Source organism: Homalodisca vitripennis, chromosome 4, assembly GCF_021130785.1.
Source record: "Homalodisca vitripennis isolate AUS2020 chromosome 4, UT_GWSS_2.1, whole genome shotgun sequence".
Taxonomy (NCBI): Eukaryota; Metazoa; Arthropoda; class Insecta; order Hemiptera; family Cicadellidae; genus Homalodisca; species Homalodisca vitripennis.
In genome coordinates this window covers 22246217-22271846 of record NC_060210.1, presented here as the reverse complement: position 1 = coordinate 22271846, position 25630 = coordinate 22246217, and the positions used below count along the sequence as shown (strand labels likewise).

General features: G+C 34.5%; 1 protein-coding gene across 1 annotated transcript in view; it reads left to right on the top strand.

The window, feature by feature from the left end:
- LOC124359029 (RRP12-like protein) overlaps nucleotides 1-25630 on the top strand; it is a 43443-nt gene that overhangs the window by 6830 nt on the left and 10983 nt on the right. Inside the window, 9 exon segments of the mRNA XM_046811377.1 lie at nucleotides 2201-2378; nucleotides 5853-5979; nucleotides 7226-7411; nucleotides 8059-8175; nucleotides 11397-11609; nucleotides 14028-14263; nucleotides 16937-17201; nucleotides 19856-20020; nucleotides 21581-21711. Of these exon segments, the coding sequence (XP_046667333.1) occupies nucleotides 2201-2378; nucleotides 5853-5979; nucleotides 7226-7411; nucleotides 8059-8175; nucleotides 11397-11609; nucleotides 14028-14263; nucleotides 16937-17201; nucleotides 19856-20020; nucleotides 21581-21711 (1618 nt within the window).

Sequence of the window (25630 nt, the reverse complement as noted above, 5' to 3'; positions counted from 1 at the left end):
ACGGCTAGTTGGTTTCGAAGCTACTTAGAAGGCAGACAACAGATGGTTGAGCTGAAACACTTGGATAAGGGGTGTACAAGATTAGTGAGATCAAAGCCCTTAACAGTCACAAGAGGGGTACCACAGGGGTCCGTTCTTGGCCCTGTACTGTTTATTCTTGTCACCAGTGACCTCCCTGGATTTCTGGAACAATATTCAACTACCATCATGTATGCTGATGATACGGTGCTTCTACTAAGTGACAAAATGCCTAGTAGATTAGAGGTTTCATCACACATTGCCATGGAGATGGCAATTCAATACTGCCACAATAACAACCTGGTGGTAAATGAGGCTAAATCGAAACAACTAGTTATGGGTAGAAGGAAACACGAAGTAGGGCTATTACCCAATATTGTTCCTGTGGATGTAGCCAATTACCTAGGAGTGGTTATTGACAATGACCTCAGTTGGACTCAGCTCATAGACAACCTATGTAAAAAACTCAGTACTGGACTGTATGTGGTGAAAAGAATAAAAGAAATTAGTGACAAGAAAACAGCAACTGTTGCATATTATGCAGTTTTCGACTCCCATCTCCGATATGGTCTTTGTTTATGGGGAAATTCTAGTTTACGGAATTTGCAAAGACCTCTTGTTTTACAAAAGAGGTGCCTGCGAATTTTGGCTGGAATGCAACCAAGAGAGAGAGCTGTCGAACAGCTTTTGTCGAGTATGGTATCCTTACCGTAGTAGCACTCTACATTCTTCAATTGATAATGTATGCAATAGACAAAAACTTGACAAGAGGCAGTAATCTCCACAGTGCAAACTTCAATTTGCCAGCTCACAGGCTAGCATTGTTTGAAGAAAAACCTTCCTACATGGGAGCAAAGTTATTCAACATGCTGCCTGATAACATCAAATCTCAAGAAGGAAGCCTGAACTTTAAGAAGGAACTAAAAAGATGGCTGCTGAGTCATCCCTTCTACACCATTGAAGAATTTCTGAGCTGGAGAACTCAATGGACTACATAAACCATTATGAAAATCTTATTATTTTGTATTGACGCTAATGTAATTCTCTAAGAATGTACAAATAAAGAATATTGTCTAGTGTCTATTGTCTATTGTTGTTAGTAGTACAAATATTAAATATAGCCTGTACAAGTACTCATGTAATCTGAGCTTGAATTTAGGTACTATCTCAAGGGATGTTTTTCTTATTTTGCCAGAAGTGCAGGTGGTGCCAGGCGCAGAATCAAGCAATCAGCTGTGTTCTGTGTTACTAAATATAGTTTTATATTGTCAGCAAACACTGAGTATTTTACACTGGTGTTATTGACAGTCATTAATTAATAAATATATTAAATAAGAAGTGACTTAGACTAGAACCTTGGGGGACTCCCGGGCACACCTTGAAAGATTTGGGTAGAGCATTCATAAATTAATCCTTAAATTTTGTGTTTTGAAATAAGATTATAACCAACTTAATAGTCTTCTGACAAACCATACCATTGCAGCTTGAAAAACAGTTCATAACTAATACTGTTAAATGCCCTTGAATAGTCTATGGAAATGCAAAGAACCTCAAACTAAATTAATGCTGATGAGTGAATTAGTTCCTAACTTGGGATGAACCTACAGAAATTCCTTTATTGGCAGGCTGTTAAAATTTAACAACTTAAAGCATTCAAAATTTTTGAAACTTTATCATTCAGGATGTTTAACTTTTATATGAATAGCTTGATATTTGTACTATTGCAAAAAGTATTTTAGAATCCTAATATTAAACAGTGTTTAGGAAATTCTAACTGCCTACATTAATAACTAGTCTAACAATCATGTTAATTCATATAAAACTCTGCAAAATCTTTAAAACCATGATTGTAGTTTGAAGATTTGTGCTGGTAAAGGCCCGATGGTATGAGAACTAGTAGTAAGCAAATTGCCTGGCAGCAAGACAGTTAAACATTTTTTTCCGCAATATAAAAATTAACAGAATTGATCCAATGGTTTTAATTATGTATTTGTGGATTTGTATTAAGAATGCAGATTATTATGGTATAAATATATTTATAAAATACTATCATATCCAATATTGAAATTTTATAATGAAGTGTTGTGTAGGTTGTTTGCAATGTGAATAAGAGAAGATAAGTTTTAATCTAGGTTTTAACTACATTCCACTATGATGAGTTCATAATGTCCAGTAATTTCAGGTCTATCAAATCTAACGACTGATGCTCTCAAGAAACATGATGCTTTCACATTTGAGAAAAAACCGTCCGATGCCATGGACATGGAGGAAGACGCACAAAGCGCCAACGCTAGCACGTTTAAGACCTTCGACACCTTTGCCAGTGACTGGAGCGCTTGTTCCAATCAATCATTTGGCAAGTAAGTTAACGCTTGAATTTGTATTATCAAAGTAGACCTAGTGTAATACTCTACTGCAGGGGTTCTCAACCGGTGGGTCGCGACCCCCAGGGGGGTCGCGGGACTGGTCTGGGGGGGTCGCGAGATAGGTGATATAAATGAAAAAAAAAACTAATAATAAAACTCAGGCCATATATACCATATGAGCGGCGAATATCAAATGAAGCGACCATGTATTATTTAGAAACTGAGTTGAGTCCGCTTGTTAAATACAATACGTATATTTAATCAATTTACAATTAAAATTAATCAATACTATTTAAAATACAACTATAATTAACAAAAAGGAACAAATGGAGCTCTAAATGACTCAACATCGCTGCTAAAAAATGATGGTGCCTGCCGCGCCGCTTGTATCGTAACGTAGGCCTTATTGTTGTGAGACAAAATTTGTTTATTCTAAAAAAAGGCACCACTACACAAAATACATTGCAAAAAATACATTTTTTTAAAAGTCCAGCAGAAATGACTTAATGAGAAACTTGAACTTGCTTTGAATTAACTAACTGTAGAATGTGGGGGTTGATTTTTGTCAAAACACAAAATAATATCATTTTCCAGTGCCAAACGATTTCTTGAGTTGGTTTTTAAATTCACCATTGTGGAAAACCCTTTTTCACAATTGTAAGAAGTAGAAAAAGGTATCAAAAATCTTTAATGCTACTTTGGTCAATTCTCGGTGTTCCTTCTTTATACTTAGCCAAAACTTGTCGGGACAAAACATCGTCAAAAAGTTAGTTTCAATGACTGATCACTTGATATATCTATCAGTTCATCGTGGAGGCCAGCATTCAATTCTGCTTTTTGAACAGCTTTTTCGGGAAAAATGGTTTTGTTTATCCACACAGATCCACTTGTATCTTTAACAGGAATATAATCATTCAACTGCTTTATCAAGGCTTTCAAGGTGTGATGATATGAGTAATGAGAGAGATGATGTGTCAATGGATGTGTCACAATACTTGAGGCATTACTCCTTGAATTCTTGTGTAAGTTGGACATTTTCAAAGTCTTCATCTTTTATTCTTGTATTCCAAAGAGTAAGTTTTCTTACAAATGCATTTACTCGGTCTTGAGCATACAAAATAGCTGTTTCTGGTTCTTGTAGGGATGAGTTCAAAATGTTGAGATGAGAAAAAAATATCAGCTAAGTAAGCAAGCTTTATTAACCATTTTTCATCGCTGAAAAAATGGGAAAGTTCATGTTTAGTGTCCATTAAAAGAAGCAACATTTCTGATCTCAATGAAAACAGCGCTACTTCAACACGTTGCCCCGGACAGCCATCTCACTTCGGTGTGGAATAGCAAATGTTTGTGAAGGGCTCCTACCTCTTCACACAAGTTTTTAAGTAATATACTGTGCAATGGTCGACTCTTGACGTAGTTAACAACTTTGATAGCCTCAGCCAAAACTTGACGCAAGTCATCCTTTAGCTGCTAAAGCTTGTCTATGTAAAAAACAATGCACCCAGTTTGCATTTGGCATTGACGTTTTCAACATGGCAATCAATCCGCTGTTTTTACCCGAAAGGGGCTCTTGCACCATCACTACAAATTGAAACACATTTGTTCCAATCAATTTCAAATGGTTCAGTTGCCTCAATGAACACTTTAAAAAGACTTTCACCTGTGGCATGGTCTGGCAAAGATTTGCAAAAAAAAAATACATTTTCCTTAATAGAGTGACCGCAATCATACCTAATAAAACACAAAAGCTGAGCACAGTTAGCAATGTCAGTTGATTCGTCGCATTGAATCGAAAAAAAACGTGCTTTCTTTTATTTGCATCTTTAGCTGGTTCTGAACATCTTTCACCATGTCTTCATAGTCGTCGTGACACAGAGTCATTTGATAGTGGGATTTTTTTAGCTTGTCAGCTTCTTGAGGATTTAATCATATTTGAAACCATATCGATTGTGGCAGGAAGAATTAATTCCTCAGCAATGGTATGTGGCTTCCCCACTTTAGCAATCTTTAGCGCTACCTCGTACGAAGCTTTGAGGGCATTTTTGCTATCATCAGTATGACTTTTAATATTTACCTGTTGCTGCGAAAGGGACAGCAGTTTTCTCTGGAAAAACTCGACTGGTTTGTTTTTCAGCGCAGAATGCTTAGTTTCAAGATGACGCTTCATTTTTGAAGGTTTCATGCTTTCAACTGATAAAACTTCACTACAAATAACACACTGAGGTTTTGTTTTCAAGTTCAGTAAAACCAAACTGTAGATATGTATTATTATACTTTCGGCATTTTGGTTTTGAGACTTCGGAACTACTTTTGCTACATGAAGCTTCTCTTTTTAAAAAACTTATCCATTATTAATACTAAAACTTGAGTGTTCAATTTGAAGATCAAAGTACGGCACTATTTCTCAAGACGTCAGGCAGTCGACTGGCACACTGGCACAGTGGGCTTGTCGGAGGAACGAATTGCGCCGTGCGATGGCTGCGCGCGCAGCTCCATGTCAGGCTGTTCCTCCGCGGCTTTTTAAATACACCACGCGTCAGTTCTGTAAATACACTGCGCACAGTCTTTGCCTGCTTTGATATTGAAGAATTGAAAATGATTAAAATTACTTTCGTTACATTTATTACCGGAATCGTTTATTAATTATTAAGAAATTAGTGCTCACTAACGTTTTTTACATAGTTTTGAATAGTGTTTTTTTATGTTTTTTAAAACTAATTATTGCTGTCTTTTTGCATACAAAGGCTTACTTTACGATGTTACAAGAAGTGGGTCGCCAAAATTCTCAACCTAAAAAAGGGGGGTCGCAGCAGCGTTGAAAAGGTTGAGAACCACTGCTCTACTGTATTGCAAATTAAGTTAAATAGTTAAAAAACTAGTATAGGTCTGTTAGATTGAAGATGAGCTTATTAATTGTCCTCCAAATCTTTGTCTTGGAGGCCTCTTGGATTGTGTTTATCATACCAGATACAAACGTGGAGGAAGGTGCATACAGTAAGGAATGCTAGCATGTTTTAGACTACGTGGATTTAGGATACAATAGTACGTAATACTAAACTGTGAACTCGTTTATGATATTTTAAGTATTTTTTAAAAGTGGGCTGTGCAAGACTTGCTGTTTAATACCAACTGATACTCAGAAAGGATAGCTTATTAGTCAAATGATAAGAGAAAATTGGAATGGCTTGTATTAGAGAAAATTGTTATCACTGACATTAATTGTAAAGCTCTCTAAGACCTGAATGTGAATGATGCCCCTAAGTAATCAGGAGAAACCCGTATTGTAAGAGTGGTAAACCACTTAACCAGTGAGAGTGCTGACCGGGTAACTCAAATTTTCCAAATAATAGGGCTTTGTATTGTATTACCTCAATACATGGTTAGTGCAGTCCTGTGGTATTTCACTATTAAAGTTGAAAGTTCAGTGCTAGTTATCAAAGTTTTTATGTATCTAAAATGTGTTGGCAGGTTGATTAACAACTTCCGTTCGGATTCGGCCATACACAAGGAAATGCTGGCGGTGCTGGCAGCAGTAACGGAGGTTATCAAAGACCAAGGTGGAAAAGAAAGCAACACTGAGTACTTTGGAGCTTTGGTAAATTTGAAAAAATAAAAACACATTTTTATTATAAATTTGTTTGTTTTATCCTGGTTATTTCATTTCAGTGAACTTATAGGAAATGCAGTGTATTGTTACATTTTGAACAATTCATTGATTTAAAATGAAATCATTAACCATTTGATATATGCAAGTTATGTAGTAGGATTTAATGAAGAACACTAGTTTAAAATTATGATATCGTTTTATTAAATCTGGGGAAAAGAAAGTAATCAAAAAGACCCAAATGATCTAATAAGCATATCTATGAAAAAATCAATAAAATACAAGACTAAAATTTTAGTTTAATAATTTAAAAAACATGTGCAGCTAATTTTGAATGACATCCCTGATTTTTTACTTGTTAAGTTTTGTGTTGTATGGTAACACCCTGTTATAACATGACCTGCATATAACATTTTCAGCTTATAACTTGTATTTTAAGTTTCAACAATGAAAAATGGGTCCTATTAGTGAAAATAAGTCATAGACCTACCCATGCCATAGACGGATATATTATAGAATGGTAAACTTTGACCAAAACGCCAATACAGTTATATCCATAGATTATGTCTCTTGGTGAGTTTTTAGTTCACAAAAGGCCTTCAAAAATGCCCTGTTCACGCTTAATGCTTATTGCGGTTGCCAAGGAAGTATTTAAAACGTCCTCCACTTTATGACAGGGAGAGGGAGTGCCCTTTGTCTAACTCCAACCACTTGCTCGTCAGATCTGCGTCTCCTACAGAGCCAGAACCAAACATATCCGTGGCGTGTATTACTGCTTTCTCGGTTGTCACGAGCACCCGCATCTACTACGTATCTCGTTATTATGCTTTATCTTGTGGCAGTGTTGTGATGTAGTTTGAAATATTTATCCTGTTTTATAGTAAAATGTAATTAAAATTTTCAGCTTACTTGTATTTTACAATGAAATAAAAATTTATTGGAAATAAACAGTTTTTAAAATAGTACTTTTTTAATTTTTATCAATAAATACGCTAATTTTAAGTAAAATTCCCTGTTTTATTACTTTTTTGCTTTTACCTTTTATAATTTAGTTATAATAAAAATTATCTTTGAACGTAAAGAAACAAAAATTGTTTACTTGTTTTGGCGTTATAGGAAAGTTAATGGATTTATTAGAGGTGTATGAAGAGTTAACATTCCTTGCTTGTAACAATTGCCTGCTTATGTAGTCCATTTTTCAGTATACTGTGATCACTTATGACAGGTTTTGTTGTAGATGACAACCTTATCGGATGTTGACTTGGAAGAGACGTCAGTAGCTGCGGTTCTCAATCTACTGGGGATGGGTATCAAAGGGGTTCCTCAAGGGGTTCTGCAGGCCAGATTCTCACAGTGCAGCAAAATATTTCTTGACCTTCTTGCCAAATATGCAGAGTCTGACAATAATGTAATCATGAAAGGGGTGAGTTGCACTATTAATAATTAAAATTTTTCTTTTGTTTTCCTTCGACAGAAAGATTATGAGTGTTTTTGAAACTGATTTAATTTCAGATTAACTTAAATCTACGATGAAAAATGTATACCAACATGTTTTATATATATATATATATATATATATATATATATATATTAATATAATTTCTCTAAGTCCAAAGATCCATACAAATTTATCAACCATATTTGTTGTCAAAAACTAAGTTAATGAGTACAAATTCCAATTATTTTTACAAATGATGAGATTGTTACTATTGCAACCATAAACATTTCCTTTTTATAATAATGTAAAAGTGGTTTACCAACTTTAAACATATAATTAATGAAGCTAGTGTTAATAAGGATGAAAAAAGTGATTCAGGTTTGGCCCTGCAACACTTTGTTTATGTTAATTTATATTAGTATTCAGTTTATCATTTTAGCGAACATAGAATGTTTTGTTTATGTACCCATATTTTATCCCAAAATGTGAAAAATAAAAGTAAGTCCACGGTTTTAGAGTTGAATTCCCATATTTTGAACACTGAAGAGGAATTAATTTTCTTGTATCAAATCAATGGGCTTTTACTTGTAAATGGACCAATTAATTGATAAAATATGATTTGTGTGTTTCAGTTACTTGGTTGTATATCAGTCCTGCTGAGAGCGCAAGAATCAGCTGTGTGGAAAGAACCATCTACTAAAAATGTGCTTGACTCCTTACTAGTCTTTACTGTTCACTCAAAACCTAGAGTGAGTAAATTGTAGACTACAACATATTTGTTACACAAAATACAGCTGCAGTGTATGTATCTCAATTGAGTGGTTACTACTGTTCACTCCAAACCTAGAGTGAGTAGATTGTAGACTACAACATATTTGTTACACAAAATACAGCTGCAGTGTATGTATCTCAATTGAATGGTTACTACTGTTCACTCCAAACCTAGAGTGAGTAGATTGTAGACTACAACATATTTGTTACACAAAATACAGCTGCAGTGTATGTATCTCAATTGAATGGTTACTACTGTACACTCCAAACCTAGAGTGAGTAGATTGTAGACTACAACATATTTGTTACACAAAATACAGCTGCAGTGTATGTATCTCAATTGAATGGTTACTACTGTTCACTCCAAACCTAGAGTGAGTAGATTGTAGACTACAACATATTTGTTACACAAAATACAGCTGCAGTGTATGTATCTCAATTGAGTGGTTACTACTGTTCACTCCAAACCTAGAGTGAGTAGATTGTAGACTACAACGTATTTGTTACACAAAATACAGCTGCAGTGTATGTATCTCAATTGAGTGGTTACTACTGTTCACTCCAAACCTAGAGTGAGTAGATTGTAGACTACAACATATGTGTTACACGAAATACAGCTGCAGTGTATGTATCTCAATTGAATGGTTACTACTGTTCACTCCAAACCTAGAGTGAGTAGATTGTAGACTACAACATATTTGTTACACAAAATACAGCTGCAGTGTATGTATCTCAATTGAATGGTTACTACTGTTCAGTCCAAACCTAGAAACCTAGAGTGAGTAGATTGTAGACTACAACATATTTGTTACACGAAATACAGCTGCAGTGTATGTATCTCAATTGAGTGGTTACTACTGTTCACTCCAAACCTAGAGTGAGTAGATTGTAGACTACAACATATCTGTTACACAAAATACAGCTGCAGTGTATGTATCTCAATTGAGTGGTTACTACTGTTCAGTCCAAACCTAGTGTGAGTAGAATGTAGACTACAACATATTTGTTACACAAAATACAGCTGCAGTGTATGTATCTCAATTGAATGGTTACTACTGTTCACTCCAAACCTAGAGTGAGTAGATTGTAGACTACAACGTATTTGTTACACAAAATACAGCTGCAGTGTATATATCTCAATTGAGTGGTTACTACTGTTCACTCCAAACCTAGAGTGAGTCGATTGTAGACTACACAACATATTTGTTACACAAAATACAGCTGCAGTGTATGTATCTCAATTGAGTGGTTTACTACTGTTCACTCCAAACCTAGAGTGAGTAGATTGTAGACTACAACGTATTTGTTACACAAAATACAGCTGCAGTGTATGTATCTCAATTGAGTGGTTACTACTGTTCAGTCCAAACCTAGTGTGAGTAGATTGTAGACTACAACATATTTGTTACACAAAATACAGCTGCAGTGTATGTATCTCAATTGAATGGTTACTACTGTTCACTCCAAACCTAGAGTGAGTAGATTGTAGACTACAACATATTTGTTACACAAAATACAGCTGCAGTGTATGTATCTCAATTGAATGGTTACTACTGTTCACTCCAAACCTAGAGTGAGTAGATTGTAGACTACAACATATTTGTTACACAAAATACAGCTGCAGTGTATGTATCTCAATTGAATGGTTACTACTGTTCACTCCAAACCTAGAGTGAGTAGATTGTAGACTACAACATATTTGTTACACAAAATACAGCTGCAGTGTATGTATCTCAATTGAATGGTTACTACTGTTCACTCCAAACCTAGAGTGAGTAGATTGTAGACTACAACATATTTGTTACACAAAATACAGCTGCAGTGTATGTATCTCAATTGAGTGGTTAACGTTCTGATCAAAGGTTTTTTACCATTTAAGATAAAAATTTATTTGCATTAAATAAAATTAGCAAGCATAATTTGATCAAATTAAAAAAAATATATTAACACGGTAGGAGATTAAAATTTCAAAAAAGGTAAACAGTTTAATGTTTTAGTTTGTTTCTTTGACCTTTAACATTTTCATTTAATGTTTTTCAAACCATTTGCCTGCAACTCATTGATTTATAACTGTAGCCTAATTTGAAAAATGATTGCATATCATTTAGGTGGCAAGCGTTTTGTATAGGTAAGTAAAAATAATCTGTCTCCGCGTTTATTATAGGAATGTTTTTTCTTTCAGAAAGGTTTGATCTGTAAAAATCACTCGGCATAGAATGAGTGTTTGTTAATTCCAGCCCAAGTGGAAATAAATACACCACATGTAACATAGTTTATTGGTTTTGTTAAAATGTGACTTTTAACCCTTGGTACATAATAAGTGGACTAACACGTTCAATACTGATGGGGCCACTGTGGCATGGTGCACTTTTCACACCACCATTAAGTAGAAACTTCATCAGTCTCATGAAATAGTTGTTAAGTACTCAGTTATGTTGTAGTATAATTACATTTGTTGTGAAAGTGTTATGTTGTCATAACATAACATTTATAATTTTAAATAAATAAATTTGTTAATTAATTTTAGTAATACCTCGCTTACAATATCGTTTGGACCGGAAATGATCCAAATTTAAAAAGATCTGGATAAACTGTGATCCGGGCAAATTAGATTTAGATAAACAAAGTTTTACTGTACATTATAACAACGTGTTAATCTTACAATTTTCAAAATTTTAGTACAACATTTTTTATGTTTATTATATAGAAGTCAAATTTAATTCAGATTTTATATATATATATATATATATATATATATATATATATATTGTACTGTAATATATCGGACATTAAATTATACAACTAAAACTATTATCTACAAACATGATGGGGAACTGTACTTTGTTAAAATTCATTTAACTGAATTACTAAATAAAAGTTGACTAAATGATTTTAGTCGTAAATAAATACTTGTGATAAATTTTGTCAGATTAATAGTGGATACAAAAGTAACAGCCTTTCTTTAAAATAAAGAGAATTTCTTCATTTTATTCATACCGATCATATAACAGCAGTTTTGGCCGTAACGAAATCATTCAGTAGCACCACGACAAAATGACCTGCTCCGAACACAAATGCTTGCAGAAGAGTCTAGATGGTATTCAATATGATTTTCTGAAATCAACATAATCAAAGGGTAAAGGACTAATGTAAAAAATTTAAGATAAAGTTGTAGTGTTTATTTCACTGTTGTTGGTAGGTTCGGAAGGCAGCGCAACACGCGGTCACTGCCATTTTGAAGGGCAGTTTGATGATGCAGGAGGAGAATGCCCCCGCCCACCACCCTGCAGCACCTCTCACAGCGGACTTCTGTGTGCGACAGATGGAGAGCCACGGAGCTGGCACGACCACTCTACACGTCCTCGGGCTACTCAAGGAGATCCTCGCTACTTTTCCCAGAAGTCATCTTAAGGTAGGACTAATTTAGTGGTTTTAAAATATCAACAATTTCTTTTTTTATAAAAACATTCAAGTTTTGTCCTGAATAAAGTGACTAAATTAGAGACATGGTATAGTGTGTATGCTTCTAGTCAGCGGCTTTGAATGGTTGGCAATATGAGTGTCTTACTGAGAAATCAAAAACATAAATATAGTTATGCAACCGATATAAAGGAATTTTGTATCCAAATTACTGTACTTTAAAGAATTGTTTACGGTTTAAATATAAAAATATTAATAAGTGTGTAATACAAATACATTGTATTCTATTTTATTTGGGTGAAACATGTTCTTTCCTAATATTTATACAGTAAAACTCTGTTAACCGAAACGGTCCATGAGTGGTAATGTATATTTAATAACCGAACAAAATAGTTAAAAATCTATGGCACAACCTTCCATTTTTGGACAGAAAAGTGGGTATGTGTGCGTAATGCATCGCTGTAGCGATTAGCTGGGAAATTAATGTTTCCTTGAGATGATTCACCTTCTCCCTCCCTAATCAACCACCACTGCGCTTCACCGCGTTAGCGTCCACCACTAGCACCTGCAGACTCATGCCGCTGCTGTTACATTAGCCATCTTCTCCACTCCTGCCAACATTCCCGAAGTATAACTTACAGTACGTAAATCATGTTCCCTTATGCACCCATTCTAATTTAGGTTATTTTTAGATGTAATTTGGTTAATTGAAGTAATAGTTGTCCGAAATGGTTACCCCGCTTTTATTTTGTTTAACTGGGGTTGATCGGTAATACAAATTAGATTTACAAATCTAGAGTAATTGGGCGCAAGTGATTAAATTGCAAAATTAAAACCAATTCATCTTTGGCTGTATAGGTTAATTGCTAGGAGTTTTTTTTGTTATTAATCAAACTGGGCAACAAATTTCAACCTGTTTCAGAGATGTAGTAATAGTTTTCATCTTCAGTGCAAGTGATTAAAAGCGCACTCTTCTCTTTAATACATACAAACATGAGTACGAATGAGTAATGTAGAAAATTCATGCTGGTATATGTGGTATACTGTATATGACAGTTGAACTGTAACGTTATTTTTTAATTGTGTCATAAACGCTTCAAGGGTAATTCGGAAATTAAGTTACAAGTAAATAATTGCACGTAACCTTTACGGCTTTTTTATTATATACATTTGAAAGAAAAATTCTTAAACTATTATTATTAACCCATTGCGGATCGTATTGTTTTGGCGCGCGGGCACGAATTAATTTACGTTCAGCGGCCGCACGAACAGCAATGGTGCACCACATCGTATCGCTCACTATTGTATACTAGAAAATTCAGCTGTGCAGGTATTCGTTCAGATGGAACATGGGCCTGCTGGTGTATCCGTGATGTAGGAACGATAACACGCGAGCAAGGTTCCGGGGTGGCAGGGATGATGTCTGAATCATAGTCTAAATAAAGCGGCTCGGGCGAAGCGATTACAACATCCGGCCCATTGTCTAGACTAAACCCGCCAACATGTACGCCTGCGTCTCTTAGTTCTGTGTCACTAACCTCAAAAGTATTATAATAACAACTGAGAAAACACCCAATCAGAAGCGCTAAAAAGCAGAGTAAACTCATATGAATGATTTTTCAACTGCGATCTGTAGGATATTTATAAAACTTTTGAAAACTAAACATAGACCGTTGTTAAACAGTCTTAGTTGACAAGTGAAGACGATCGTCCGATCTATCAGACATTAATAGAACTATTTGGAGGGAAACTTAAAAGCAGACCGCTTTTGCAACCTGAGCTCGTCATCGTGCCATTAGGCCCGGCCGCTGCGTGACGAACCCAGCTCGTCAGTGATCCGCATTGGGTTAATATATAACATTTTTATTTATCATATCTAGGTAAAAGCTTTTGAATTGATTAAAATCTTGGTGCCTATGCACGTACTGCAACAATATGCAAGTTTCTCTATCACAATTTTATACACTAGATCTGTGAGGTGAACCTTCGATTTTCCTCAACGTGACTGATTTGTTTGGTCATCGGTAACCACTTCGCTTTTTGTCGTCAACATTAGTTATTGACGAAATAACTAGCAACACTTTTAACTGCACTCATAATGTCTTCTCCATCCACAGAACACATTTCACGATGAATTTCCACCGATTTCCAAAAGAGATTTAATGATGCTATGAACTTAACAGTTGGTGGGAGATTTGATTGTGGTGGCCATTTTTGAACACCAGTTTAGAGCATTGAAATGACATAGCGACATTCACTGTGACACTGCCACATGCTTACTGAATGTAACTACACGGGTCCACTCAGATTGCGTGAGTAATCCCACGTGATCAGTAACTTACTTTCCGAACGACCTTCGTAACTTTATCGTGGAGGCAAATGTTAAAATAATACACCTGGTTTGATGCAGACGACGTGCGAGACAATTCTGAAGGTTATGACTCTGGGCAACATCCTGATCAACAGCTGCGGTCTGCAAGCCCTGCACGGACTGTTTGTGTCACGACCGCCACTCGCAGTGCTGCCACCCGATCTCAACGCTAAACTGATTGCAGCGCTATACGACTACCAACCGTCGGCTGTGGATTCTCAGCCCACACAGGCCTGGCTGGCTGTCATGCAAGAAGCATTTATAAACCTCAACAAGTAAGAATGTCATTTAGTGAACCTAAGCTAAGTTATGGGATAACCTAATGTGGCAGACACAATGCTGGTTTCTGTCGTTCTCACCCAGAACGATTATCAATGTTTGAACTTGCACCATCTAATACCTTTAAATGAGCAATTGTTTTATATATATATATATATATATATATATATATATATATAATCTGAATTTCGGATACGGCTCCAACAAATGTAATGAAATTTAGTATGCGAGGGTTTTTTCGAGGGCGATAAATCAATCTAGCTAAGTTTCATTTTTATAAAACCTTTTTTCCGTGTTTTCAAGCAATGAAAAACAGCTACAAAGGCAATATTTAATTAATTTTTATTTCTTTGTTTATATTCCATAGTAAATGACATCCAACGTCATAACAAGAGTAGTAAGCCAATCCTCACAGCTGATGTTTCATCAGAAATGCTAAAGAGTAAAATATAAAAATAAACAATAATAAATAAACAAAAGAGAAACACAATATGTAATTTTTACAATAGTATATTTTTAGATGTATGTGACTGATTAATTTTCTTGTAGCCAGTTTGTTTTTACAAAAAAATATGAGCCTTCTGAAAAATATTTAACTAGCCTAGGTAATCAAAACAATGTCACCTATAAAAATAATAATGGTATCTATTTTGTTTTAAATTTTGTTAAATGGTTAAATTTATTTGTATTTTCAATCACAGTAAAGTTTGATTAACAGAGCTAATTGGAACCGTGAATTATCTTGGAAACGGAAAGCTTGGATAATACAAACTACAATAACATTTCTTAATTAACAAGGAAAAAAGTATTTTAGTATTATCCAGGGGTCACTCTGTTCCTATCTACTACTTATAAGTACACAGTATAAGTAGGTTTAGATTAGGTTATTGTAACTATGTTACTAGAAGTATAAAAGTTAAAATTAACCTTTACGAGCGGTCATGTGGTCTGATATTGCAAAGCGCTTGTAATTAATTGTTAACTTTTTCTACTTTATAATACTTGTATGTATTTACCTACTTATATAGCCTGATAACAAATAGTAGATATTTAACAAATTTTTGCTTTCAGTCATAACTGAAAGCAAAAATTTGTTAAATTGCTTTCCATAGAAAGCATGGGTTTTTTACACCTTAGTTTTACCAACAAGTTTCGTGTGATTGTTCCTTACATCAAAATAAGTTCCTTTGAAAATAATTTATAAAACTTCATTACATTTTGCTTGTAATAAAGAACCCGTGATCATCCTCAAAATGGTTTTAAATTAGAACATAGTATGGATTATTCAGGTACAGTAGTATTTTTACAAAACAATATATTTTCCGGTGGAATGGTCTGGAACTTAACTACCAAAATTAGTTTAAGTGCATGATGGAGCTAAAAGGTTTAAGATTTGAGCAAGGAGAAAAAGTATACTAAATATAAATTATATTTAAAATTATTTTAAAATTACAGTAATTTACAACGTTTTGTATAAAATTTCATGACAACTGCAATAAACACACAAAAAGGCAAGTGATACAAAAAACTGTAAAAACATGTCAACACTTTTTGTAATTTAAATGTTACAGATCAGATGAACAATAATTGAGATAACTTAGTTGTACTATTCTTATATTTTGTAATTAAATATTTAACCCCGAAGTTGGTAGTAGTTCAATTTTCAATGACATTAACCCCTGTTGTAGTGCAGTCAATGAACATTGAACCACATGATATCAACAAATGATTCATTTGTTACAACATTTAACATCAAATTCAACTATGATATTTAGGTACCATTGAAATGACAGAGAGTTGTTTTCTCAGCACAAAACAGTTTTTTGTTCTTATCCTCCCTTCTAAAAAGCTGTTATTTGTGATCATTTGTAGTTGCAGTTCTCGTCTGCTAACTGAGTGTACAAGTACTTTGTCCTTATTTTCTTTCTGTAAAACATTCATTTCAATGGTTGAATTTGATTTACAACGAAAAGAATGATAAATATAGTTGTTTGATTGTGTGAGTGATGAAATATTATTGTGTCATTGTTTATTTTTATTTCAAATTTATATAAGTGTTGGTGTTTTGCTGGTAAGCATATCAAAGAATTGTTTTGAACCGACCCATTTTTAAATAGGCCTAAGTTGTAGGCAGAAGTGTAAATAGCTTCTCCTCAAACTTTTTGTTGTACAAACCCTATAAAACTGTATATTTTCTGAAACTAGATATTTTTCCTATCTTTTGGCTATTTTGGAATTATTAGTTTCCGGCTATCTATTAGTTTGCTATGTATGATCTACGTTTAGTAAATTAATTTTTTTTTATTTCAAATTTTATATAACTTGAAAAATATGTATGTCAATGAATTATATTTATTAGTATGTTTTATTATTCTACAAATATTACGGAATAAAACAACAACTAATATTAAAAAAACACAGTATTTAAAGTGTAGAGATAAATTAAAATAATTGCTCGCAAACTGACCAAAAACAGTTTGCCACAACAGGATTTTTAGCTGCCAGCTCCAGGGTTAAAAATTATGTATCTTTCACTAAAGAGCATAAACAATCAGGTGTACTCGACTAATCAGTTCCACAAGCCCCATCATGTTTCATTGTAGCTGCTCCGTAGATCTGTCACCAGATATTACAGAAACCCTGAGTACACGTGTGATCTCTGACCGCAGGCAGGATGCAGAACAGAGTGTTGCGAACGTGCCGCACCTCTTCGTCCTGCTGACGACGCTGTGGCTGTCAGGCAAGCCTGAGGTGACCAGTGCTGCCACTCTCACCATGCGGGCTCTGGTGGAGGAGGTGGTGGGCCCGGCCTCGTGTCTACCTCAGCACAGGACCTCGGTCACCAAGGTCATCGTCACGGTACAAGCAGGTCTCAAGTACCAGTACCACGCCTCCTGGACGCACGTGCTACATATCATCGGTGTCATATTCAAGGTAGATGACCAACCTCATTCATTTTTTAAATTTTTTTATCTATTCAGGATTATTTGATCTTCTAACGCAGGTTATTCTTATAATTTTATCCACTTCCTTTATTCAGTTTTAATTCCAGTTTATGATGAATTTTGTTTCACTCTAGCATGAATACGCTAATCTGCAGTCTACATTTACCTCTGTTAGTATACTATATATATATATATATATAGAACAAGAGTTGAACAAATGGGCAAAAGTGGCGAAGAAATATGGTTTAGAGATGAACATCCAAAAATGTAAAGTAATGAAAATAGAGAGAAGGGAAGGAAATAACAAAGACGTGTTAGTTGAAGGAAAAAGACTTGAAAAGGTGAAGGAATTCTGTTATTTAGGAAGTATCATAACAGATAGGGGCACAATAAGAGAACAGAATAGAATAGAACAGAACAGAACAGAAACAGAATATGGAAGAGTGGAAAGTTTTTCAATATGGTGAAGAAGATTGTGTGGAGTTGGAACATTGGGAAAGAATCAAAAGTATTGATGTATAAATCTTATTTCCAACCAATTTTATTATATGGAGCAGAGACGTGGACGTGGACTAAAAATGATTTAAGCAGATTGCAAGCTGCAGAAATGAGATTTTTAAGAGGGATAGAAAAGACTACAAGAAGAGATAGAATAAGGAACGAAATAACCAGAGAAAGATTGAAGGTAGTTTCACTGCAAGAGACAATGGAAGGAAGAAGAATACAGTGGATGGGGCATGTGAAGAGGATGGAAGATAATAGAATGCCTAGAATAGCACTGGAGAAGGAGGAAGGAGGAAGAAGACCAAGAGGAAGACCGAGAGGAAGATGGGAGGACCAAGTGTGGAAAGACATAGAGAGAAGGGGACTACAGAAAATACAGGTGGAAGAAGAGGAGACCTGGAATGATAGACAAAAGTGGAGGAGGCTGTGTACGACGACCCGTGATAACGGAAACGTCTGATGATGATGATGACGATGATGAGTATACTATATAATTAATTACTGTTGAATTACAAGTTGTAGAAGTTGCTCTGTTTTGATATTCAATTATGAGTAATTTGATTTGAAATTGTTAATAAAACCATGCACATTAATAGCAGACTTGACTCCATAGCTACATTTTGTGTAGAAAAACTCGGTTGCTCCACCGTTCTTTGAGATCGTGTCTAATACATGATAGTGACCTCAATAATTGTGGACCTAATGAGACTATGAGAATACCTCTTCACCTAGATTACATTATATTTTGTAGTCTGGGTGTCTCTGATATTGAAATGATGTAAAGAACTCATTTTGAGCTTCTTTGTCGCTGACATTTTTTGGATCTCTTCAGGCGAACATGACTCCAGATTTCAGGGGTCAGGTTTGTGACAGCATCAGTTTCCAGAAGCTGCACTAAGAGGAAGGTGAAATGTTTCTAAACATGACATTCACGTTGAATCAACCCTTTCCACCATAGCTACGTTACACGTCATCAACTTATAACTTGGGTATAATCAAGTTTGGTTCAACCTAGTCGACATCATTGTCAAATAATTAATGATACAAATTTTTATTTGTTTGTGGACTGAAAAATGTCTATAGTGGAGATTCGATAGTCATATTTATCTGGTTAAATGTTGATTTGAAAATCGATCTTATGACCTATTGTAACTTACTTCCATATCAGATTTGAATTGTTAATACTGACAGCCAAGGGTTATTATTACTGGATAGGAAAACCATTGTGCTTACCTTGAAAACTTCCTTCTAGGGTCTACTGATTTGAAAGAAACACACACAAACACATCAGACTGGCATGCTCTCTACTAGTAGTTGAGAAAAGGTTGCAGTGCAATTGAAAGTGTTTAAATATGTGTTTTTTTTTTTCGTGTCTATGCGTTTCTTTCAAATAAGTGTACCCTAGAAGGAAGTTTTCAATAGCATAGAGTCTTCTTCTAAAGGTCAACATATTGCCATGCACTTAAGCCTCAAGGACCGTTTCGCACCCTGGAAGTATATACAATGAAGCGTAGCAGTTTATGCTTTTAGCAGTGTAACAAACCACTGAAAACAATCAACCAGGTCTTCCTAAGGAAATTCACCACCCTTGTTCAGACTACCAAAGATGGCGTAGTGCTCCCTTGCTATTGTAGGAACAGTCAAAGAGCAGATGTTCAGCAGTTTCCTCCTGTCTGTCACACATTCTACAGAGAGGATCCTCCCGAAGAATGCTGATTCTATGAAAATACTTCCTCCAGTGACCATGTTCCGTAATCAGACCCATAACCCAAAAAGACACCGATGTACTTAAGAAGAGAAGGTCAGGCACCCTTGTGAGAAGGTGACTGTAGGATCATTCTGCTCATTCTTAGACCCGGATGCAGTCTCCACCTTCTCTCATGTTCAGCATGACAGTCCCAAAGGATTGACACCTAGAAATACCGCAGAGTGGTTGGAGTCCCTTCATGTTAGACGTTGAGTCCAAGTTGGCCAGGGCATCAGCTCTTTCGTTCCCAGAGATCTCATGATCAGGAACCCAGCAAACAGTCGTATTGTTGATTTTGCCGAGGGAAGAAACGACTTTATGGCAATCCCAGACAAGTTTGGAACTGAACCAGACTGATTGGACTGTTTAACATGTCTGATGTGTGTGTGTAGGCTTGTGGGGAGAACTGCCTGGAGACACTGATTCCGTGTCTGGAGGCTCTGGCAGATCTTAGAGACTCTCATCAGTTTTGCTTCACCAGTGAGCTCGACTTCGCCGTGGGTCAGGCAGTTCGCTCAATGGGACCTGAAGCCGTCATCAAGGCCATACCTCTGCAGGTATGGTGATTAAATTTTAATTAAATTTAAATCACTTAAACTTAATTGGAGGAACAGGTTATAAATTAGCTATATATTAGTTCTTTCTTTATATTCCTTTTTATATTCAATTCAATTAATTGATTTATTCAAATTAAAATATTTATTGCACATGGCATTTGTACAGGCTGTTACAAAAGTGCCCACAAGCCTGTGCATCGTCATAGTACTTTGTGTCCTAATCCTCAAGTACACAAAACATCAAATTACATAAAACGGTTTAAAAATGATAAAATATTGTCATTGATACTTAATAGTTTGTTGTTAGTGATTTAATAGATTTTGTTTCTTATTCAGTGTAAATAATTTGTTTTAAAAGGATTGCTGTAATGCATGTATTTTTAAGAACTAACTGAAAACTTAAGTACAAGTTACGGTTATGTTTACACATTTTGATTCAGTATTTACAAGTTTGTAATGAAAAGAGCTAGGAAACAAATTACCCATCAATTTAGTAGGGGGAAAACCTATGTAATATTTTGTTACAATCGCATCTGCCTAAGGCTGGTCCTTGTGTTACTTTCTGTATGTACATTTCTGTTTCACTCTTTGTTTATGACAGTAGAGCATCAGATGAAAATAATAATGATAAGTCATTTAATTCCCCAAAATAACAAACTGAATATTACAACCAAATATTAATGCCAGTGCTTAAACATAAATAACACTATGACATAAATTATTTACAATAGTGCCCAAACAAAAAATACACAAAACATTTTATTCTACTTATTTTATTTCCAATTGGTATGTGTGCCTTAGAGTAATAAAATATAAAAATTATGTTAAATCCTTTTAGGTTTTTCTCTCTTTCTTTGATACTAATAATTAGGCCAACAAATTTTACACAATAAGGGAAATGTAGGTTCCCCATAAGACTGTGCCTGTGTTGGGGATACTGTATTCAAAAAGAGTCAAAAAATAAAAATATCAGAAACAAGCAAGAATTACATAATAAAAATTAGTGATTGTAGCTTATGTAGTAAATAATGTACTATTACATTTCAAAGTTCAAATTTAGTATAATTATCGTGCTGTATTAAATAAAAGGATTTATGCATTATTTACAATGAAAATATTAGGCTTAAAGCATGTGACCTTAAATATTATAAACAAGTATTTTATAATGTTCTAACGTGTCTATTTTAAATATTATTTTAACATAGCAGACTAGACAAACCATACTCTAATTTATCATCTTAAACATATACTCAATATCATCTTGACCGATCAACCATACTCTAATTTGTTTAGAAAATAGATTTATGTTCTTACTATTTTTGGCCAAGTCTGGCAATAAATTATATGTCCTCGGAGCTATAAAAGAAAAGAATTTGGTAAAATGTGATATTTAAGACTATAAGTTTTCATATTTTTAATCTGATAAAAATAAAGTAAGTTTACAAGGAAGAAAAATAAATATGTATTCAAGATCAATAAAAATATTTGTAATGTTGATGGTGATTGATTGAAACAGGTTTCCAGGAAGAAAAAATAATGTGTGTGTGTGTGTGTGTTTAGTTGAAAGGAAGTGCGGATTCTGCCCAGGAGTTCAAGCGTTCCTGGATCCTACCGATATTGAAGGAGAATATCCAGAAGTCAACACTGAAATGTTTTATTGACAATTGCATGCCACTGGCTGTGTTTTGCAAGTAAGTACTGTCAACAGATGTAACATCCTCTAGTTTTAACTCTTTTAGGAATTAGTATTCAGCAGCATGCAAGGAAGTAAGATTAATAAGAATGAAACTGGGAGTGAAGTGAAAGAAACAGGATTTTTCCGGACATTGCCTTTGTTCAATGATACAAAATATCAGTAACACTACGTTTCGAGATCTGCAATCTGATCTCTTCAGGTAAATAACTAACCTAACACATAATTACAAACTAGGTTAAAATAAACAAATCATACCAAAGCGTTGTGACATGTCTAAATCAGGAATCACAACCACCATGTTGTGTGTGAACTTCACTAACTCTAAAACATGCACTTAATAAAAAACTATACACAACACTAATCATTAAAACTGAACTACAGAATACAGGTCACAATAGGTCTGCATTCGCCGACCAACCACCCACAACTGACTAGAGGCCAATAGCAACTGGTGATCGTCACAGCAGAAACAAGATGGCGGCAAAAAAACGGAAGAGAACAGGAGTGGGCCTTTTTTATTATTGGTTCATGCTAGATGAACTTTTTAAAACCATACTAATACTCCGCATCGGTTTATTACAAATATCTAATCTGTTTGATGCCTTTGGTTTTCTTTTTACTTCATTTTCAGAATTGGCAACCAAAATGGCCTAGTCTCGACTGATGGTTGACTGATTGGTTAGTCTGCCAATTTAATGTATGTAGACTCGATTAATTCTCTTTTAAAGAAATGTGGTTCCTGATGTATTATGTTGGCTTCATCCCAATTCATATAATGGCTTTCGGACCAACAATAGTGTGCAATTTCTTTTTTTTCTGTGAGACCCTTTCTTCGTGTTTTCTTTGTGTTCTTTTTATCCATACGTTTAACGGTCTTTTCATCATGATTAGTGTTGTGTCTAGTTTTTTATTAAGTGCATGTTTTAGAGTTAGTGAAGTTGACACACAACATGGTGGTTGTGATTCCTGACTTACGTGTGTCACAACGCCATGGTATGATTTGTTTATTTTAACATAGTTTGTAGTTATGTGTTAGGTTAGTTATTTACCTGAAGAAGAGTTCAGATTGTAGATCTCAAAATGTAGTGTTACTGATTTTATTGTATTACTGAACGATGGGAAATGTCCGGAAAAATCCAGTTTCTTTCACAATCCTTCCAGCGTCAAAAATAAACTTCAAACAAAGGAATTAAGTTTTATCCTTTTTTATTAACAGATTGACTGGTTTACAAAGTAAATCAATTAAATGTAAAGTGTGTAATTTTTGTTACAAGTGGCACAGAATAAAAAGAAATAAATACCTTGTATTATATCACAGTGAAATAATGTTATAAGCACCAAATAATAGATTCCAAAAAAATATTTTTGTTAATATTGTTGCAGATATTTTGTACAGTCCAAAACATATTTATTAAACAAAAAGCAGAAGCATGCTGTACATGCTAGTTACAATGAAGTGCTAACCAATTAGCAAAAGCAGTCAACAACTTTGACAGAGCATTGCACAATTAGAGGATTGCAAAGTTGAATTGACAATGTGTATAAGCCACATTGTTGTGACGGCTTGATCACCACTCCACACTCTCCACTATTCAGCCTCATTAAAACTCTTGTTATTGTTCAATTCAAATAAAACAACGGCTGGTTTAAATTATATAAATAAGCATGCAAGTATTTATTTACTCTTTTGAGCCAAACAAATAACGTATTGGTTTAGTATGTTGCTATTAACATTCATTTCTTTGAAATACAGTACTCAAGTACACTCTTCAAAGGTTTAAACATTAATTTTGTGTTTTTATGAACTCAGTTTTTGGTTGAGATCTAAATTGGTCTTATCCTGCCTCCTGAATATACTTTAAAAATTGTTATGTAGTCTAAAATTATTTTCACTAAAATGGTGTATGCAATATTATTGCTGTATTTGTTTCTCTTTATGATATAATTTGTGTGCGTGCGTGCGTGTGTGTGTGTGTGTGTGTAGAAATAGTAATTTACATAAATAAACAGAAATTTTTGAACATGTGATTAACAGCTAAGAGAAATATCATGAACAGAGAAAACGTTTAGAAAAAATTAATACACAATCAATACAATTTATCAATTCATCTTTTATTCGGACCAAAGGGTACTTTTGATTATAATATTAACTGATTCCTGGTGCCTGTTTTAAATTTTCTAAGTAAATTTTGTTTCCATATTCGGGTACTTTGCAAATACCTTTCAATGAATAACATTGTTCAAAATTTTGTCGATGGCCTAATGCATGTTGGGAAACAAATTTTTCATCGTGTTTTTTAGACGAACAACGATGATTATTCATTTTATTCTTTTGTGCAATGGGTTTATTGTTGGCCTAATAATCTATTTCTGTTATTTATGTAAATTTCTATTTACTTATGTTAATTTTGTTTGTTTGCTGTATTATTTTGTACCGAATTTACAATACACATGAGGCTAGATACCGCTGAGGTCTTGGTAATGAATACTCGAAATTCGAAGTTTACGTATATGTTTAATATTGGCAAATAAACATAAAAGCACCACTTCTAGTTGGTAAAATAAAATAAAGTATTGCCACGTTGTTGCCAAATAGAGTATGAATGAACTAAAATATGATACCACGGGATGGGCCTAAATATTCTAATGTTCTATGGATTGTACCTTTAAAATTAATAATAATTATTAAAACTTTAAAAATAACTTCCCTTTACTATGAACTGATCTCACAAACGCGGGTGTCAGCATTCTTGGCTCGACAATGCAGCTGTAGACGGAAAAGGGGAAGTCTAAAACATGAAGTAATTGGGCTTGAACTCAAGAAGTGAGCTCGAAGAGCGAACTGCAACTCGCCTAAAACAAAATCACGACGGTATTAACCATTTATCAAGACAACTTATAATCACGACAATGTGGTCTCTTCAGAATGACATCGCCACAAATATTATCCAAGTTGATGTGGCAAATAAAACACATTCAAGGTAAGTTACTTTATAAGTTATAATTTTACTTTACATTACACTCAAATTAGATGTCTTGCATGAAAGGGTTAACTTATGATACGAAAATATAAAATTTTACCTACGGACAAGGCGTGCGAGATGTAGCTTTGGTAGCGAGGTTCGGCAGCTACAAAGTTCCTGAGAGAAATAATTAGGTGTCCCCCTAATACGCGTGCCAATTAGCTTATGAAACTGCCAAGAATATAGTACCAAGAACATCGGATGTAACTTATACTAACCAGTAACAAGTAACTGGGTTGCGAAAATATGTACTATATGAAGTAAAACTAATTAACGGTACAATTTTTATTATACCTTTTTGAAAACGGTAAATGCTGAAATATTGAAGTACCTTTGTACTGAGAAGTCTAACTAATGTTTATTTATATATATAGGATTTTGACAAAATCACCTTGGTTAGCAAAAAAGTTAGCCAGTGAAGATTCAAACATTTTATTATGTACTGCTGAAAACTATAACAATGTTTTTCCATATATTCTTTGAACAGATTCAAGCACTTGAATTTGAAATACGTTTTGCGTAAAAATCTGCTGCCTGTGAATGTAGCCAACAAGTAACAGCGTTTTGAACTTCTTCATCATTGGTAAACTGCTGAGATGCAAGCCACGGCTTCATGGTCGGGAATAGGTTAAAGTCGTTAGGAGCAAAGTGTCAAGGGCTGTAAGGGGAATGATAAAAAACTTTCTATTTGAACTTTGTTAAAAGTTTCTCCTTCAGTGTGAGGGCGAACTTTTGGAACCCAACGAGCTGAGAACTTGTGGTAGCCTTGTTTCTGTCACTATGTCGTGAGGAAGACTCAAAGAAATTTCAGGAAAATTATTGGAAAGTTTCAACATTGTAGAGTGACGGTTCTCACAAACGTTTTCATTAACCCCGTTGACGAAAAGACAT